The sequence below is a fragment of the Hyla sarda genome, chromosome 4 (assembly GCF_029499605.1).
Source record: "Hyla sarda isolate aHylSar1 chromosome 4, aHylSar1.hap1, whole genome shotgun sequence".
In the NCBI taxonomy this organism is placed as follows: domain Eukaryota; kingdom Metazoa; phylum Chordata; class Amphibia; order Anura; family Hylidae; genus Hyla; species Hyla sarda.
Genome location: NC_079192.1, coordinates 409,455,387 through 409,475,882, shown reverse-complemented (window position 1 = coordinate 409,475,882; position 20,496 = coordinate 409,455,387). Strand labels below are relative to the sequence as shown.

The following is a 20,496-nucleotide window of genomic DNA, read 5'->3' as shown; positions in this document are numbered from 1 at the left end:
AACCTCTTTGACCTTAAAGATATCAGCAGAGCCAGAGACTTGTGTGGGGACAAGATTCTTTAGTGAAAACCGGTTTATGACAAGGGGCTGGAGGAGAGAAACATGAAATGAATTAGGAATACGTAAAGTAGCAGGCAAACGGAGTTTGTAAAGTAGCAGGCAAACAGAGTTTGTAACTTTTTCAAGACTTGGAAGGGGCCAAGATAGCAAGGACCAAGCTTGTAGCAGGGTATCTTGAACCAAATATACTTGGAGGAAAGCCAAATCTTGTCCCCAGGAGAGAAGGACGGAAGAGATCTTCTACTCCTATCAGCTTGTGCTTTCATGCGTGAGGAAGCATGAGACAGAGACTGACGAGTTTGTTGCCAAATGGAAGTGAAGTCCCGGACAAGCTCGTCAACAGCTGGCACTCCGGAAGAAATTGGAAGAAGGGAACGGAGATGAAGACCATAAACAACAAAAAAAGGGAGGAGAAGACCTTGTAGACTTGGAATCCTTATGATTATATGAGAATTCTGCCCAAGGGGGAAGGTCAACCCAATCGTCCTGGCGAGCTGAAACAAAATGACGAAGATAAGTCTCCAGAATTTGATTAACCCTCTCCAACTGACCGTTGGACTGAGGGTGGTAGGCAGAGGAGAAGTCCAGATTGATGTAAAGACGGGTACAAAGAGCTTGCCAGAATTTATAAACAAACTGAACTCCTGGACCCGGAACGATATGCTGTGGAAGACCATGCACACGAAAGATATGAAGCAAGAAATACTACGCCAGCTGTGGAGCAGATGGGGGCCAGGAAAAGGGATGAAATGTGCCATTTTGGAAAACCGATCGACCACAACCCAAATGACCGTGTTATTATGGGAAGGAGGCAGATCGGTAATAAAATCCATAGCGATGTGGGACCAGGGAGTCTCCGGAATCGGCAAAGGCTGCAAGAGTCCAGCTGGTTTCTGCCGAGGAGTTTTGCCACGGGCACAAGTATCACAGGAACAAAATCGAAAATGTCACGTTCTAGAGAAATTAGGAGTAAAGTTTTGCGTACACCAGGATGACCTGCCAACAGAGAAGAATGACCCCACTTCAGTACCTTGCGTCTCAATCTGGTGAGCACAAAGCATTTTCCAGGAGGCACTTGCTGAATATCGGCAGGAGCGACAGAAATCAAGCGATCAGGAGGAATAATATGCCTTGACATGGAGTCCAAACCTATGACGTCAGAGGACCTGGAAAGAGCATCAGCTCTGATGTTCTTGTTAGCTGGAAGGAAGTGAATGTAGAAATTAAATCTATAAAAGAACAAAGACCACCTTGCCTGACAAGGATTCAATCGCTGAGCAGACTGAAGGTACAGAAGATTCTTATGATCTGTGTAGATGCTGTCCGGATGAGAAGACCCTTCCAATTAATGTCACCATTTCTCCAAGGCAAGCTTAATAGCGAGGAGTTCTCGATCTCCAATGGAGTAGTTCCTTTCAGCAGGTGAGAAAGTCTTGAAAAAGAAATCATAAGTTACAGTCTTACCCTTGGCATTTCTCTGGGTAAGAATGGCACCGGCTCCAACAGAAGACATAAACCTCCAAAGTGAAGGAAAATGCAGACTTTAAATGGGAGAAGGCCTGTTTGGCCTCAGGAGGCCATGTCTTGGGATTAGAGCCCTTTTTGGTGAGAGCCACAATCGGAGCAACCAAGGAAGAGAAATGTGGGATAGATTGATGATAATAGTTTGCGAATTCCAGAAAGCGTTGAATAGCCAATAGGCCAGAAGGACTAGGCCAATCCAATACCGCAGACAGTTTATCTGCATCCATCTGCAGGCCTTGATGAGAAACAATGTAGCCGAGAAATGGGAGATTAGACTTTTCGAATAGGCATTTCTCCGATTTGGCATAGAGATAATTCTTCCAAAGGCGTTGAAGAACCTGATGAACATGAGTACGATGCTCTTCTAAGTTGGTAGAGAAGATCAAGATGTCATCTAGGTACACGACAACACAGGTGTAGAGAAGGTCTCAGAAGATATCATTGACAAATTCTTGGAAAACGGCAGGAGCATTGCAGAGGCTAAAAGGCATCACGAGATAGTCAAAATGTCCATCACGAGTATAGAAGGCCATTTTTCATTCATCTCCCTCGCGGATACAAATAAGGTTATATGCACCCCATAGGTCCAACTTAGAGAAGACCTTGGCCCCTCGGAGACAGTCAAAAAGTTCGGAGAAAGGAGGAAGTGGATAACTATTTTTGACCATAATCTTGTTAAGTCCCCTGTAGTCAATACAAGGTCAGAGAGAACCATCCGTTTTCTCAACAAAGAACAATCCTGCTCTGGCAAGAGAAGAGGACTTACGGATAAAACCCTTTTGGAGGTTCTCCTGGATATACTTCGCCATAGCTTGGGTCCCAGGAACCGATAACGGGTAAATTCTTCCACGAGAATGGTACCCGGCAGTAAATCAATGGGGCAATCATAAGGATGATGTGGAGGTAGAGACTCGACCTGCTTCATGCAGAATACGTCCAAAAAATCTTGGTAAGGTAGAGATAGACATGGTAAAGGAGGAAGACGAGCAACAACTTTAGGCTGGACTGGCCTGAGACAAAGATTTTGACAGTGCTGTCCCCAACGAATAATTTCTCCATTTCTCCAATCAAGTTGCGGAGAATGACGTCAAAGCCAAGGTAGACCAAGAAGAAGCTGAGAGGTACAGTGAGGAAGCACATAGAACTCAATCTTTTCTTTATGCAAAACTCCCACTTGCATGATGAGAGGCTCAGTACGGAAAAGCACTTTACAGTCCAGATTTTGTCCATTAACAGAAGAGATGAACAAAGGCTTGGCAAGGCGAGTAACAGGAAGATGATATTTAAGGACTAAAGATACATCAATGAAATCACCTGCGGAACCAGAGTCCAAAAATGCATTAGCGCTGAAAGAAAACTTGACAGAAGCGTAGCCTTGTACAGGGATGGTCAAGCGAGGAGAGGTAGTATTCACACCTAGGGACGCCTCTCCCTCGAGCCCTAGGTTCGAGTGTTTTCCGGATACTGTGGACGAACTGAACAGTCTTTGAAAAAGTGTTCTGGGCTAGCACAATACAAGCACAAATTCTCACTGCGTTGTCGTGACCTCTCTTGTTACTTAAGACGAGAACGTACTACTTGCATAGTCTCTTCGGCAAGAGACGCAGGAAACCGTAGAGGTAAACGTTGGAACACGGGTGCCAGGCGAGGATATCTCCGTATTTGGGCAGGTTACCTCTCTAACCCTAGTTCTTACTGCCTCTCAGCAAAACGCACATCAATATGTGCGGCCAAGTGGATAAGTTCAGTCAAAGAAGACGGAGGACCACGTGAAGCGAGGGCATCTTTAATCCTGCTTGACAGTCCTTTTTTGAATGTGGCACACAAGGCCTCATCATTCCATGCTAGTTCTAAGGCTAGTGTGCGGAACCGAACCACGTAGTCACCAACGGAAGAATTTGACAGAGGTTCAGCAAAGCCATCTCAGCTGAAGAGGCACGTGCTAGTTCCTCAAAGACACTGCGGAATTCTGCCAGAAAAGCCGTCAAGTTGGAAGATACCGGGTCTACGTGGTTCCAAAGGGGTGTAGCCCAGGCCAGGGCTTTTCCGGACAGTAGGTTAATGACAAAGACACTTTAGCACGTTCTGTCAGAAACTGTTCAGAAATGAAGACTCTGCATAACTTGGAATCACCATCATACTTAGAGGGTAAAGGTATACATAGCTGGGGGCCTGAGGACACTGCAGGGACTGGTGGAGAGAGTGGTGCTGGTTGCGGGTGCTGCTGCTGTTGTTGCTGCATGGCCAATAGGTGTTGCATCATAGCAGATAGCTGTGAGAGTTGCTGCACCTGTTGGGCCAACTGCTGCGACTGACGTACCACAATGGAGGGAAGATGCGCAACTTCAAGCAGGGGTACCTCAGCTGGATCAATGGCCAGATCCTACTGTAACACTCACGGTTCAGTAGACAGGAACACTGGAGGTAGTAGATCTGCTGGACCTGTGTGGCAGATGTTGCGGCCCGTACCAGGGAGAGGAGTCTAAGGTGCTGCTGGTCTTCACCAGAGCCCGCCACAAAGTGGGATGGACTTGCTGCGGCAGGCGGCACCCAGGTCGCTACCCCTGGCAGGACGCCACCACACAGGAGATTCGAGGTACAGATGGGAAACAGCAGCTCGTAGTCTGGATTGCAGAAGGTCAGGGCTGGCAGCACAGGTGCGTAGTCAGGAACGAAGGAGGAGGTCAGTAGGCAGGCGGCACAGGAGCAAGGTCAGGAACGTAGCAGGAGGTCAGTAACAAGGCAAGGCAAAACACAGTAATGCTTTCTCAATGGCACAAGGCAACAACAAAAATCCAGCAGGGATGTGGGGGAGGAGCAGGAACTTAGAGGAGACACAGGTGTTGCACATAATTATGGGCGTATTGGACCTTTAAATCTTAAAGCTCTGGCACGCGTGCCCTAGGAGAAGGGGATATGCGTATCGGAGCTGAGAGGCAGAAGAGGAGGAAGCAGGGGACTGAGGTGAGTTATGGACTGGGATTCGCATGCGGCACGTCCCACCGGCAGCAGGAGAGAGCAGGGAAATGCGCTCACAGCCAGCACTGGCGGCCGGAGCGCAAATCGTAACATATATATCTTACAGCCTATAGATTAAACTTCTAACCTTACAATTACAATGCATATTATTTATGATATTCAGTGTATGACATGAAAAAAATACAATGTAACTGTTTCTTTTTGCATTTTTTTAAATATATCTTATATAGCGCTACCACATCACAAGCCATCACTGTGACCATAACATGATAATCGGTTACTTACTTCACATCACGGAGAAAACAAAACTAAAGTTGTTTACCTTTTCCCACAACCGATCATACGGCTCGATTTCCCTGTGACCCTTGACCTTGGTAAAACTATTCCCTCATCTCTACTGGTAATGTTTTCATTCCAAAAGATATTTATAAAATTATCAAAAAAGAGAAAAATGACAGATGTAATGTCCAAGTTTCCCAGATTCATGTCAGTGTTTTATTTTAAGATGATCTTTTAAGATGATCTTTTATTTCAGTGTTTCTCATTCACTACTAATAAATCCTGACTGTTACTTTAAGAATCTGTAACTGCAAATAACAACCCGGCTCTTTAAATGTGATCACAATGTAGGCCCTAAATATACAGCAGATAGAATATATGACTATGAGAAGTGTCCATGAACAGGTTAATAGTGACTGATCTTGTGCTTTTCAGCCCTGCCCTTTGGAGAGAATTATAAAACCCGCCCTCTGATTTTTGAGTGTCAGAGAATTGTAGTTTTGTCTCCCTTTTCCTGTGTCGGCCATGGCGTCTTCTGCTCTGAGAGACGAGCTGGACTGTTCCATCTGTCTGATCACTTATACAGATCCTGTAATGCTGAGATGTGGACACAACTTCTGCCGGGTCTGTATTGATCGTGTGCTAGATACACTGGACCAGTCTGGAGTTTATTCCTGTCCTGAATGTAGAGAACAGTTTCAGGAGCGGCCTGCACTGATGAGGAACATCGCTCTGAGGAAAATAATGGAGAACTTCCTGGTTACTGATCCAACACCGACAGAACCCGGGATCTTCTGCACTTACTGTGTGGACTCTCCTGTCCCTGCTGTGAAGTCCTGTCTGCACTGTGAGGCTTCTCTGTGTGATAAACATCTGAGAACTCACAACAAGTCACCAGAACACGTCTTATCTGAGCCCAGAACTTCTCTGGAGAACAGGAAATGTTCTGTCCATAAGAAGGTCCTGGAATATTACTGCACTGAGGACGCTGCTTGTATCTGTGTGTATTGTTCAGCAGGAGAACATCGGGGACACCAGGTGGAGATGATGGATGAGGCCTCTGAGAAGAAGAAGAAGAAACTGAGAAATGTTCTCCAGAAACTGATCACGAAGAGAGAGGAAAGAGTCCAGAAACTGGAGGAGCGTAGGAGAAAAGCTCAACAAAAAGCAGCTGGAGAAGTGGAGAGAGTCACTGCCCTGTTTATAGACATCAGGAGACAGCTGGACGACCTGGAGAAGAGGGCACTGAGTGAGATCTCCAGGCAGGAAAAGGAAGAGTCACTGTCACTGTCTGCTCTGATCCATCAGCTGGAAATAAAGAAGGACGAGCTGTCCAGGAAGATGAGACACATTGAGGAGCTGTGTAACATGACGGATCCACTGACTGTCTTACAGGATCCAGACACAGGTGACTTGTGTTATCCTGAGGAGGGGGAAGGGGATGAGGACACAGGGGGACATGATAAGACACATGATGTAGATGATCTGGATGCGACTGTGATCTCAGACACATTCCACACATTATGTGACATAATATCAGGTATAAGGATCTATGGGGAGGATCCTGCAGACATATTACTGGATCTAAACACGGCTGGTAATAATCTCCTTATATCAGATGACCAAAAAACTGCAACATGGACAGAAGAGAAGCAGAATCGTCCAGAAACAGCAGAGAGATTCCAGAAATATCAGGTGATGAGCAGAAGGAGATTTACCTCAGGACGACATTACTGGGATGTGGAGATCAGTAGATCAGGATCGATGTGGAGGGTGGGGATGTGTTATCTCAGTATAAACAGGAGGGGAGATCAATCATCCATTGGAAATAATAACAAGTCCTGGAGTTTATATGGTGAGCAGGGGTATATTAATGAGTATTTAGTGATACATGACGGTAAAGTGACCCAGTTGCCTCACAATATCTCCAGTAATAGAGTCAGGATCTGTCTGGATTATGAGACCGGGCAGCTGTCCTTTTATGAGCTGTGTGACCCCATCAGACACTTACACACCTTCACCACCACCTTCACCGAGCCCCTTCATGCTGCATTATGTGTATGGGGAGGTTCTATAAAGATATTAGGGGGAGGCAGAAACTGGGAGAAACCATCATAACCTAAGAAAATGCTAAGAGAAACAGAGATTCTGATTGGTGGAATATTTAGCGAATGGGATGAATGAGAAGGCGGGGCTACAGTGGATGATTCCTACATGGTCTAAGTGATTGACACATTTCTACATATTGGGGCAGTCAGGTGTTTAGAGGATTATTTCTGCCAAAATAATATTAAAGGGGATTTCACAGGGTAATATTGTCTAAGACCAAAGGGTAGAAATTTATACCTATCATAGTTATAGTGCCCGCTTTAAAGCTTTTACAGTAACCAGCAATGTACACATAGTGCCTCCATAATGTTTTCTCTATTCTGTAGATAACACCATAATAGTGTCTCCGTTTCTTGCACTCTGCATGTGCATGTAAAAGTCTATATTATATATACATATATATACACAAAAGCAATTCCCTTCTATAATAAACCTTGTGAGTCATCCTGACATGATCTAAACAAAAATTAACCCCTTAATGACCCAGCCTGGTTGTACCTAGAAGCATGGGTCAAGTTCTGGAAAAAAAAGTGTGGGAACTCACCCAAGATTTCCACTTAAAGGGGTACTCTGACCCTAAGACATCTTATCCCCTATCCTTTGGATAAGATGCCTGATGCTGGGGACCCCCGCAATCATTCATGCAGCACCCCGCTATCATCAGCCTCCGGAGCGAACATCGGTGATGTGACGTCACGATACTCTGGCCCAGTGATCGTGATTCATCAGAACGGGAGTGATGTTCACTCCGGAGGCTGATGATAGCTGGGTGCTGCATGAAAGATTGTGGGGGTCCCCAGCGGCGTGACCCCCTGCGATCAGGCGGGTGAATTTTTTTAAAATATGCACTTTTGCAACTTTTAGGGGCTTACGTTTTTAAGTAGCGCACATGACTGTAAAACTGGCATGTTCTTTTTACTCTGTGGGTCAATATGATTACAACTATTCACATATATACATAGCTCTTGTTAAATTACACAAACTGTCCTATTCTGACCCCTATACTAATTTTATTTTCTTGTTTATGGGGCTGAATAAGGGTAATTTTTTGTGCCGTGATTTTTAGTTTTTATCGGTACCATTAAGTTTTTTTGAAAATATATATTTTTTAATGATGTAACTGTAATCTGCCATTTTGCCATGTTTTTTTCCCCCCCACTGTTCACCATATGGGATCAATAACATATCTTAATATTTGAAAAAATTCTGCACACAGTTTTATCAAAAATCTGTTGTTTTATGATTTCAGTTTTATTAAGGAGAATTTTTTTCTATTACACTTTTTCAAAAGGCCTTTGGTTGCCATGGAAATCGGGTACCCTCCTTATATGCTGCTGGGGTGCAAATTGGGCACCTGACAGGTTCAGCTCTTAACAATGTAAGCTCTTTTCTATGGATCGTAGCATTTAAGGAATTAAATGACCGACATTACATGATCACTGTGGCAGTCATTGCCTTGAGTACCAGTTGCTGATAGCAGCCATCACTCACCATCTACGAGTTTCTAAGTTTGCTTCATAACAGCATGATGACATTTTCAGCATGGTGCACCAAGGCACAGGTACATCGTAGGTCATTAAGGGGTTAAAGACATTTTGGCGAGTACTGGTGGGAATCCATTGACAGACCTGCATTAGGCTCTGTTCACATTTCTATCAGAGACTCCGCTCTATTTTTCAGGAAGAATAATGCAGCATGGAAGGTAATTCTCTACACCTAAAGGACAGACACCGCACCGGAACCCAAAGATCCTCATCAAATAACTTGGGTCCTTTGGGTGCCGCTGGTGTCAGTTATGTGATGGATCTGGTAAAAGGCTTACACTGAAGCATGCGCAGGGGCTGGCATTCTCCTTGGCTCCACTTGTGATCCATCTGGTAATGCTCTTGCACTTTGTTCTCCTCTTATACATCCTGCACAAGCTCTTTATACTGAGTATTGGAGTAGAGCTTTGTAGTTGTACCTAGTCCATGAGTTATTATTACATGGCGGTCACTGTTTATCTGCAGCTCCATCAGTTTAAGACTCTTGGCTGACTACAAAAAGTGTTTACAAGCTGTGATACTTGCCAAAGGGGGCAGTACAAGATATTAACTCTGCAGGGTGTCCAAACTTTTGCAGACGCCATTTTTTTGTTTTCTGTTATTTTGAAAGTTTGTCATTTGAAATGATGGAAATAAAATCTAACTTTTGTTGACATATTATAAGAATGTCTAATCTGTAATTTGACGCCTTTTGGAGATTTTACCATCTTTCCTTGGATTCTTTACGTACATTCATACACATTTCTACCTGGGGTGCCCAAACTTTTGATCCCCATTGTATTAGGTAAATAATAAAATAAAATAGTTTTAAAAAATTTGAAAAATCCCCTCCCCAATAAAAATTATCGAACATATTTGGTATTGGCGAGTGCATGAATGTCCGATTTATCAAAATATAATGGTAAGGACAACTTATGGTGAACGGCGTAAACGTTAAAAAAAAAAAAAGGTTCAAAATTGCTGCTTTTTGCTCACATCACATTCACAAAAAGTTAATCAAATAGTCACATGTGGTGGCCCATTACGGAAGTTGCTGCCCTGTCAGGCAGCCTTCTTGCAGTGTCCCCCTAGGCACCCTTACACCTGTCCCCTTATGTATATATTGTTTGCCTGTATAATGCATATAGAAAGTGTTGCTACTTTCAGAAAGGTTGACATGTGATCATCAGTTTTCATGTGAGTTGTCATGTGGTTGTAACCCAGGAGGTATCAGAGACCATGTGACCTAAGCATGACCTATGGGACCCCACCAGAGTCCTGCAGCCAAAAGCTACAAGAAGCTAAAGTCACAGCTTAGCCTGTCTCAAGTCAAGTCAGTCACTGTAATTCATTATCAAGTCAGAGGGGCCTGCACTAAATTGTCCAAATCTACTGCAAGTCCCAGCAAGCCCTTAAGGTCTCTGAAGTCACTGGTCACCTCCATCGGCCTGTCTGAACTGTATAGACTTTTCAACCTGTCTAAACTCAGTAAAGCTACCGTTGTCCATAACTTGGCGTCGGAGTCATTATTGCCCCTGTGCCTAGCCAAGGATCCAGCGGTATACCTTCAGATGGTATTGAGGATAAATCACGCCCTGGCCTCACGAATACAAGGGGTTAATGCCATCTGCCCTAGGGTAATTCCACCTGCCCTGCATCAACCACAACTTTTGGTGTCATGAACAGGATATGGGTGTGTGCCTTATGCCTAAAGTCCTCCCCAGTCTGAACTGTGTCCAGTATTGTCAGAGAATCGCATGCCGATGCAAATAAAATTTGTGCCAGAAAGTGTACGGGACTTTGCCAGTGAAAAGTGTTTCACCCGAGGCGCTTGTGAAATAGAGGGGGAGGTGAAAAAAGGACTGTTGTTTGCCATTGGAAAACAGTGCTGAAGTTGTGAATACTATGTGCAAGTAATGTTCCATGCAAATTTGTCTACCACCCATACCTGAAAGGGTTAATCTGTTGGAAGAAAAGGATCCCATCAGCGCAGCCCTGATCCTCCATCCCTAAGCTGGAGGAGCGAGGCATGCAGCGCTCCCCCCCATGGGCATAGAAATCAGGGGGGGGGGGCGCAATGATGACGGGATCCCCGGCAGTAGTAACCAGGGTCAAAATCAGGGCAGGCAGTATTAGGGGGCCCGGGCTGTCTACTTGCTACCTGTAGCCACTGGTTCAGCGGCAGCTTGTTCCAAGTGGCCTGTTTGTTTAGAAGCTCCTGAGGTCAGGTCAGTGAAGCTCCTGATAGCCTGACGCCATCCTGCCGGATCCCGCTCAGCTGCTGGGGGCTCTGAGCCAGAAAGAAAAGCCTGTGGATCCTGACAACAAGTACCTGCAGCAGTGATTGGAGGAGGGCACTCTGGACCTGAAAGAGGTATCCGCGCTGCCCCGACCATTACCTGCCCCTTTGTTAATGATCCTGCTCACCTAAGGGAACCACCCCACCACATGCCTCTCCCCATGTACCTTCTATTAGCAACTGCCCCATACCTTGTGGGAATACCCCTCATTCCCTGTAAGACCTCATCCCTGTACCTTTCCCCCACCTGCCACATTTGACCCTCTTGTACCCAGACCCCATCCCATGTGATGTGACCCTATGTACCTGCCCCCCTCTATAGTACTGGGACATCCCGAGCCTCCAGAACAGTGTTTTCCAAACTGTGCCTCCAGCTGTTGCAAAACTAAAACTCCCAGCATGCCCAGACAGCCAAAAGACAGCAAAAGACAGCCTTAGCATGCTGGAAGTTGTAGTTTTGCAACAGCTGGAAGCACCCTGTTGGGAAAACAGAGCTCTAGACTTTAAGAAGATGCAGTGGAACTGTTGCTTATAGCAACCAGTCAGAATGCCCCTCTAATATTTAACCCCTTAAAGGGGTACTCCGCCCCTAGACATCTTATCCTCTATCCAAAGGATAGGGGATAAGATGTCAGATCGCCGGGGTCCCGCTGCTGGGGAGCCCCGGGATCGCTGCTGCGGCACCCCGCTATCATTACTGCGCAGAGCGAGATCGATCTGCACGTAATGACGGGCAATACAGGGGCCGGAGCATCGTTACGTCACGGCTCTGCCCCTCATGACGTCACGGCCCGCCCCCGTCAATACGAGTCTATGGGAGGGGGCGTGGCGGTCGTCACGCCCCCTGCCATATACTTGCATTAAGGGGATGGGCCATGATGTCATGAGGGGCGGAGCCTTGAGGTCATGCTGCTCCGGCCCCTGTCTCGCCTGTCATTACGCACAGAGCAAACTCGCTCTGTGCAGTAATGATGGCGGGGTGACGCAGCAGCGATAACCGGGGTCCCCAGCAGCGGGACCGTGACGATCTAACATCTTATCCCCTATCCTTTGGATAGGGGATAAGATGCCAGGGGCGGAGTACCCCTTTAAGGGTCTATTCACACGTACAGTATTCTGTGCAGATTTGATGCGCAGTATTTTCTGCTGATGATTTCAATGTAAACTAAATGACTGAGCACAGATTCTAATCCTGCGCATCAAGTCTGCACAGAATACTGTACGTGTGAATAGACCCTAACAGATTTTTCATTTTTGCACTTTTTTCCACTTCACCTTCTAAAAATCATGGGGGAGATTTTTTCAAAACATGTCCAGAGGAAAAGTTGCCCAGTTGCCCATAGCAACCAATCAGATCGCTTCTTTCAGTTTGCAGAGGCCTTGTTAAATCTCCCCCCATAACTCTTTTAATTTTGCACCTGCAGACCTATATGAGGGCTTGATTTTTGCGCCACCATTTGGACTTTATAGTGACATAAATAATTTCACCACAAAATATGCCAGCTGTATCTACTATATACATATATATATATATATATATATATATATATATATATATATATTAGGGGTGTGAATTGGAAAGAATCTGGTGATATGATACGTATCGCGATACACATATGACGATACGATATATCGCGATTCTGCCTCAAAAACGATATATTGCGATTTTTACGCACGCAGTGATACCAAATATGTTTATTTTTATTATGTTTACATGTTTTTATATAGGAATAGGGAGTGATCTGAACTTTTAATATGGAAGGGGTTAATGAGTGTCTTTTACACTTTTATTAAAACATATTTTTTTATTTTTATACACTTTATTAGACTTTTAGGAGGAATCATTAGATGAATAGAGTTCTATTGAACTCCGTTGATCTGTGATCCATTGATAGAGCGTAGTAAAGCCAGGCTCTATCAATGACAGAGCCACGGGACAGCAGGAAGCAGAGGTAAGCCCTCCACAGTGGATCGCCCGCCCGCGATCGCACTGCACTGGGGCGATCCACCCCACTAGCCCACCAGGGAGCATTCACAGGTCCCTTTAGACGCCGCTGTCAGCTTTGACAGCGGCAATCTAAAGGGTTAATAGCCAACCGCGGCGATCGCCACATGCTGGCTATTAGCGGCGGCCCCCGGCTACTGGATGCAGCTGGGGGCTGCAGAGTATGGAGCGGACGGCAGGAGTCCGGAGCCCGCTGCATACAGACTGCTGAGCGCCGCATGCTGGCTACTAGCGGCAGCCCCTGGCTACTGAAATCAGTCGGGAGCCCGCTCCATACACCCAGAGCGCCGCCGCACTTGTCTGGTCCGGCCCTTCTTGCACGAGCTGGAAAAATACACCTGCCCGGCGCCCGTAACTGCATGTCCCAGGCGTCGGGAGATACGAATTCCGCATCCCTAAAAAGATTGATTAAAAAATATTTTTAATCGATACAGTATCGCCAAATGAAAAATCGCGATAATCGAGTGAATCGATTTTTTCTTACACCCCTAATATATATATATATATATGTATATATATTATACACATATACAAGAAAAGGCAGAAGCGGCACTCCAATTCAAAGTGAAATAAGTAGGTGTTTATTCACACATCTGTGATACACGCAACGTTTCGGCTCATCAATAGAGCCTTTCTAAAGCATTCTTAATATGCTTGAGAAAGGCTCTATTGATGAGCCGACACATTGCGTGTATCACAGATGTGTGAATAAACACCTACTTATTTCACTTTGAATTGTAGTGCCGCTTCGGCCTTTTCATATATATATACGTGTGATTCTGTATCCTAAACTAGTGTTTGGTACAGTGTGTCACCCCAGTAGTAAGGAGATTATATGAGGAGGAGGTTTGTTACAGTGTGTAACCCCCGTAGTAAGGTGATTATAGAAGGAGGAGGTCTGTTACAGTGATTCATCCCATTAGTAAGGCGATTATATAAGAAGGGGGTTTGTTACAGAGTGTCACCCCAGCAGTAAAGTAGGGCGTGTCAAAGGGTGGAGCCAATGGGCGTGGTCAAGGGGGATGGCAAAATAAGCTTTCATCTAGGGTGGCAAAAATCCTTGCACCAGTCCTGTGTGAACCTGCTTTCATCTGTGAAGAGCACAAGGCGCCAGTGGCGAAATTGCCAATATTTGTGCTACCACTAGAATGAAAGCACCGCCAGCATTCAAAAGTGACCAAAACATCAGCCAGGAAGCATAGGAACTGAGAAGTAGTCTGAGGTCACCACCTGCAGAACCACTCCTTTATTTGGGGGGGGGGGGGGGGTCTTGCTAATTGTCTATAATTTCCACTTGTTGTCTGTTCCATGTGAAATTGATTGTCAATCAGTGTTTTTCCTGAGTGGACAGTGTGATTTCACAGAAGAGTCATTGACTTGGAGTTACATTGTGTTGTTTAAGTGTTCCCTTTATTTTTTTGAGCAGTGTGTTTTCTGTAGGTTTTGTATATTCTTATGTGGTTGTCGCTATATGATCTTTTTTGGATGTATTATCCTAGGTTAGTGCAGTGATATAGCTTCCACACCACCATATACAGGCTTTTCACACTGTACACATAGGTTTTGTTATGACGGATCTGGCAGAGCGTTGTGGTACGCTCCTGGTATTTTATCTTTTTGCCCGTATCATGCACACTCACCATCACTAGTCGTATGAAGACATCCTCGTAAGGAAGTCCTTATACCCCAACTGAGTACAGTGGTCCCTCAACATACGATGGTAATCCGTTCCAAAGGGACCATCGTTTGTTGAAACCATCGCATGTTGAGGGATCCGTGCAACTTAAAGTATAGGACAGTGGTCTACAACCTGCGGACCTTCAGATGTTGCAAAACTACAACACCCAGCATGCCCGGACAGCCATTGGCTGTCCGGGCATGCTGGGTGTTGTAGTTTTGCAACATCTGGAGGTCCGCAGGTTGAAGAGCACTGTTAGAGGAAGTTGTACTCACCTGTCCCCGCCACTCCGGACCGTCACCGCTGCCCGGGATGTCGCCGTCCATCCCTGTCGCCGCGTCCCCGAGGTGTCCCCGACGCTCCGGCAAGGCCTCTGCTTCCCCGGCATCCGCGCGCTCCGTCGCCGCCATCACGTTGTTATGCACTCCGTTCCTATTGGATGATGGGACGGCGTGCGCAGCGACGTGATGGCGTTGATGGAGAGCGTCGATGATGCAGGGGTTTCCCAAAGAGGACGCGCCGGAGCCCCGAGGACATGCAAGAGACATCACCGGAGCACACGGGGCACCGTAAACGACTGAAGCAGTCTGCGCTGTCAGATAGCTGTTTATGCGATGGCCCCGACATAAAAAAGCATCGCATGTTGATGCTGCCTTCAACATGCGATGGCCTCTGAAAGGCCATCGCATGTTGAAATTATCGTATGTCGGGGCCATCGTAGATCGAGGGGTCCCTTTAGCTCCGTGTTGTCCCGAGATCATGTGATCCTCATGTGATGTCCCTTTCCTCAGAGAAGACACCGCACACCTCTGGTTCCTGTGAAGCCAGAACATAGACTGATTTATTGAGGTAAAACAAACAGTTTTCATATCCCCCTCACCAAGGCATGAGGTAATCAACAGTTTCGAATCCCCCCTCAAGGCAGGTCACATGACAAGATCACATTCCATTGCCCTGTGTGTCTGTTGTTGCCGGGCAGAGTCTCCGCAGGGGATGGTGGGAGACACACATTTCTGACCAGGGCTCCAGTCCTGCAGGAACACACAGGAACGGAGTTCCTTTGCTTTTTCCAGAGGAGGAAGACCGTCCCTGTTACATTAGTCCTGCAGGACCCACCTCTGAATTATTCTTACCCTCCCTCATCTCCCCTGGCCCAGACGGCTAGATGCTGGAGGTGTAGGACCTGTGATGATGTCACCATCACATGTTGGGGGCGGAGCTTAACTGTGGAGGAGAGAAGAGATCTTGGCTGAAGGACCTGTGTGATGCTGTGGAGGAGAGGAGAGGTCACATGTCACCACAGTGAGGTAATTACATGAGAAGGTTTGTTACAGTGTGTCACCCCAGTAGTAAGGAGATTACATGAGGAGGAGGTTTGTTACAGTGTGTCACCCCAGTAATAAGGAGATTACATGAGGATGAGGTTTGCTACAGTGTGTCACCCCAGTAGTAAGGTGATTACATGAGGAGGAGGTTTGTTACAGTGTGTCACCCCAGTAGTAAGGAGATTACATGGGGAGGAGGGTTTGTTACAGTGTGTCACCCCAGTAGTAAGGAGATTACATGAGGATGAGGTTTGTTACAGTGTGTCACCCCAGTAGTCAGGTAATTACATGAGGAGGAGGTTTGTTACAGTGTGTCACCCCAGTAGTAAGGTGATTACATGAGGAGGAGGTTTGTTACAGTGTGTCACCCCAGTAGTAAGGAGATTACATGGGGAGGAGGGTTTGTTACAGTGTGTCACCCCAGTAGTAAGGAGATTACATGAGGATGAGGTTTGTTACAGTGTGTCACCCCAGTAGTCAGGTAATTACATGAGGAGGGGGTTTGTTACAGTGTGTCACCTCAGTAGTAAGGAGATTACATGAGGAGGTGGTTTGTTACAGTGTGTCACCCCAGTAGTAAGGAGATTACATGAGGAGGAGGTTTGTTACAGTGTGTCACCCCAGAAGTAAGGAGATTACATGAGGAGGAGGTTTGTTACAGTGTGTCACCCCAGTAGTAAGGATATTACTTAAGGAGGAGGTTTGTTACAATGTGTCACCTCAGTAGTATGGAGATTACATGAGGAGAAGATGTGTTACAGTGTGTCACCCCAGTAGTAAGGAGATTACATGAGGAGGAGGTTTGTTACAGTGTGTCACCCCAGGAGTAAGGAGATTACATGAGGAGGAGGTTTGTTACAGTGTGTCACCCCAGTAGTAAGGAGATTACATGAGGAGGAGGTTTGTTAAAGTGTGTCACCCCAGTAGTAAGGAGATTACATGAGGAGGAGGCTTGTTACAGTGTGTCACCCCAGTAGTAAGGAGATTACATGAGGAGGGGGTATTTTACAGTGTGTCACCCCAGTAGTATGGAGATTACATAAGGAGGAGGTTTGTTACAGTGTGTCACCCCATTAGTAAGGAGATTACATGAGGAGGTGGTTTGTCACAGTGTGTCACCCCAGTAGTAAAGAGATTACATGAGGAGGAGGTTTGTTACAGTGTGTCACCCCAGTAGTAAGGAGATTACATGAGGAGGAGGTTTGTTACAGTGTGTCACCCCAGTAGTAAGGAGATTACATGAGGAGGAGGTTTGTTACAGTGTGTCACCTCAGTAGTAAGGAGATTACATGAGGAGGTGGTTTGTTACAGTGTGTCACCCCAGTAGTAAGGAGATTACATGAGGAGGAGGTTTGTTACAGTGTGTCACCCCAGTAGTAAGGAGATTACATGAGGAGGGGGTATTTTACAGTGTGTCACCCCAGTAGTATGGAGATTACATAAGGAGGAGGTTTGTTACAGTGTGTCACCCCAGTAGTAAGGAGATTACATGAGGAGGAGGTTTGTTACAGTGTGTCACCCCATTAGTAAGGAGATTACATGAGGAGGTGGTTTGTCACAGTGTGTCACCCCAGTAGTAAGGAGATTACATGAGGAGGAGGTTTGTTACAGTGTGTCACCCCAGTAGTAAGGAGATTACATGAGGAGGAGGTTTGTTACAGTGTGTCACCCCAGTAGTAAGGAGATTACATGAGGAGGAGGTTTGTTACAGTGTGTCACCCCAGTAGTAAGGAGATCACATGAGGAGGTGGTTTGTTACAGTGTGTCACCCCAGTAGTAAGGAGATTACATGAGGAGGAGGTTTGTTACAGTGTGTCACCCCAGTAGTAAGGAGATTACTTGAGGAGGAGGTTTGTTACAGTGTGTCACCCCAGTAGTAAGGAGATTACATGAGGAGGAGGTTTGTTACAGTGTGTCACCCCAGTAGTAAGGAGATTACATGAGGAGGTGGTTTGTTTCAGTGTATCACCTCAGTAGTAAGGAAATTACATGAGGAGGAGGTTTGTTAAAGTGTGTCACCCCAGTAGTAAGGAGATTACATGAGGAGGAGGCTTGTTACAGTGTGTCACCCCAGTAGTAAGGAAATTACATGAGGAGGAGGTTTGTTGCAGTGGGTCACCCCAGTAGTAAGGAGATTACATGAGGAGGAGGTTTGTTACAGTGTGTCACCCCAGTAGTAAGGAGATTATATGAGGAAGGGGTTTGTTACAGTGTGTCCCCCCAGTAGTAAGGAGATTACATGAGAAGGAGGTTTGTTACAGTGTGTCACCCCAGTAGTAAGGAGATTACGTGAGGAGGAGGTTTGTTACAGTGTGACACCCCAGTAGTAAGGAGATTACATGAGGAGGGGGTTTGTTACAGTGTGACACCCCAGTAGTAAGGAGATTACATGAGGAGGAGGTTTGTTACAGTGTGTCACCCCAGTAGTAAGGAGATTACATGAGGAGGAGGTTTCTTACAGTGTGTCACCTCAGTAGTAAGGAGATTACATGAGGAGGAGGTTTGTTACAGTGTGTCACCCCAGTAGTAAGGAGATTACATGGGAGGAGGTTAGTTACAGTGTGACACCCCAGTAGTAAGGAGATTACATGAGGAGAAGGTTTGTTACAGTGTGTCACCCCAGTAGTTAGGAGATTACGTGAGGAGGAGGTTTGTTACAGTGTGTCACCCCAGTAGTAAGGAAATTACATGAGGAGGAGGTTTGTTACAGTGTGTCACCCCAGTAATAAGGAGATTACACGAGGAGGGGGTTTGTTACAGTGTGTCACCCCAGTAGTAAGGAGATTACATGAGGAGAAGGTTTATTACAGTGTGTCACCCCAGTAATAAGGAGATTACACGAGGAGGGGGTTTGTTACAGTGTGTCACCCCAGTAGTAAGGAGATTACATGAGGAGAAGGTTTGTTACAGTGTGTCACCCCAGTAGTAAGGTGATTACATGAGGAGGAGGTTTGTTACAGTGTGTCACCCCAGTAGTAAGGTGATTACATGAGAAGGAGGTTTGTTACAGTGTGTCACCCAAGTAGTAAGGAGATTACATGAGGAGGAGGTTTGTTACAGTGTGTCACCCCAGTAGTAAAGAGATTACATGAGGAGGAGGTTTGTTACAGTGTGTCACCCCTGTAGTAAGGAGATTACATGAGGAGGGGGTTTGTTACAGTGTGTCACCCCAGTAGTAAGGTTGGGCGTGTCAAAGGGCGGAGCCAATGTGTGGGGTCAAGGGGGCGGCAAAATTAGCTTTCGCCTAGGGTGCCAAAAGTCCTTGCACCAGCCCTGCTGGTAGTTTCAAAACTACAACTCACAGCATGCCCAGACAGCCAAAGGCTGTCTGGGCATGCTGGGAGTTGTAGTTTTGCAACATGTGGAGGACCGCAGTTTGGAGACCACTGTGCAGTGGTCTCCAATCTGTGCTCTTCCAAATGTTGCAAAACTACAACTCCCAGCATGCCCAGACAGTACAGGCATGCTGGGAGTTGTAGTTCTGTAACATCTGGCCCTTCAGATGTTGTCAAACTACAATTCCCAGCATGCCTTGGCAGTCTGGGCATGCTAAGAGTTGTAGTTTTGCAACATCTGGAGGGCTACAGTTTGGACACCACTACAGTGGTCTCCAAACTGTTCTCCTCCAGTTGTTGCAAAACTATAACTCTCAGCATGCCCTTCGGCTGTCTGGGCATGCTGGGAGTTGCAGTGTTTCTCTACCTGTGCGCCTCCAGCTGTTGCAAGTCTATAACTCCCAGCATGCACTGACAAACAGTACATGCTGGGAGTTGTAGTTTTGAAACAGCTGGAGGTGCACGGGTTGGGAAACACTGAGTTAAGTAACAACTCTCAATGTTTTGCAACTAGTGTGCCTCCAGCTGTTAACTACAGCCCCCATGATGGAAGTTGTAGTTTAACAACATATGGAGGCTCCCTTTTTAGGTACACGCTGCATTATGTGCGCTTTTCCCAGGGGAGAGCACAAAAATGTACTAACCCATATTTCTTGTTTTTCTTTTCTTCTCATTTCAGATACGTGAATGCGGAGGACTACTTCGGATTCGGTGGAATGCGACGATGACCAGCATTTTTTTTTAATTTCAATAAAATGGTTAACGAGGGCTGTGGGGGAGTGTTTTTTTTTAAATAAATTTTTTTTTCAATGTGTCCTTGTTTTTTATAATTGGATTTTAAGGGTTAGTAGTGGAAGCCGTCTTATAGACGGAATCCATTACTATGCCAGGGCTTAGCGTTAGCCCCAAAAACAGCTGGCGCTAACCCCCAATTATTACCCCGGTACCCACCGCCACAGGGGTGCCGGGAAGAACCGGTACCAACAGGCCCAGAGCGTCAAAAATGGCGCTCCTGGGCCTAGGCGGTAACAGGCTGGCGTTATTTAGGCTGGGGAGGGACAGTAACAATGGTCCTCGCCCACCCTGGTAATGTCAGGCTGTTGCTGCTTGGTTGGTATCTGGCTGATACTGAAAATAGGGTGAACCCTATGCGTTTTTTTTTCTTTCTCTAAATTAATAAAAACGTGTGGGGTTCCCTAATTTTTTCAGTATCAGCCAGATACCAACCAAGCAGCAACAGCCTGACATTACCAGGGTGGGCGAGGACCATTGTTACTGTCCCTCCCCAGCCTAAATAACGCCAGCCTGTTACCGCCTAGGCCCAAGAGCGCCATTTTTGACGCTCCGGGCCTGTTGGTACCGGCTCTTCCCGGAACCCCT

General features: G+C 46.2%; 2 protein-coding genes across 2 annotated transcripts in view; both read left to right on the top strand.

Moving 5' to 3' along the window:
- The first annotated feature begins 4,870 nt into the window (after positions 1–4,870).
- LOC130267616 (E3 ubiquitin-protein ligase TRIM11-like) lies at positions 4,871–8,228 on the top strand. The gene has a single exon (XM_056517652.1). It carries the CDS (start codon positions 5,368–5,370, stop codon positions 6,958–6,960), a length of 1,593 nt encoding a protein of 530 aa, XP_056373627.1. The 5' UTR covers positions 4,871–5,367; the 3' UTR covers positions 6,961–8,228.
- Positions 8,229–15,457: 7,229 nt separating this feature from the next.
- Positions 15,458–20,496, top strand: part of LOC130267638 (aldo-keto reductase family 1 member C1-like) — a 73,686-nt gene continuing 68,647 nt past the window's right edge. The window contains exon 1 of the mRNA XM_056517689.1: positions 15,458–15,763. Within this exon, the coding sequence (XP_056373664.1) occupies positions 15,722–15,763 (42 nt within the window). The 5' untranslated portion in view covers positions 15,458–15,721. The remainder of the gene's footprint in view (positions 15,764–20,496) is intronic.

Coding starts and splice junctions, on each gene's coding strand:
- LOC130267616 (XM_056517652.1), top strand. CDS start 5,368: ATGGCGTCTTCTGCTCTGAGAGACGAGCTGGACTGTTCCATCTGTCTG.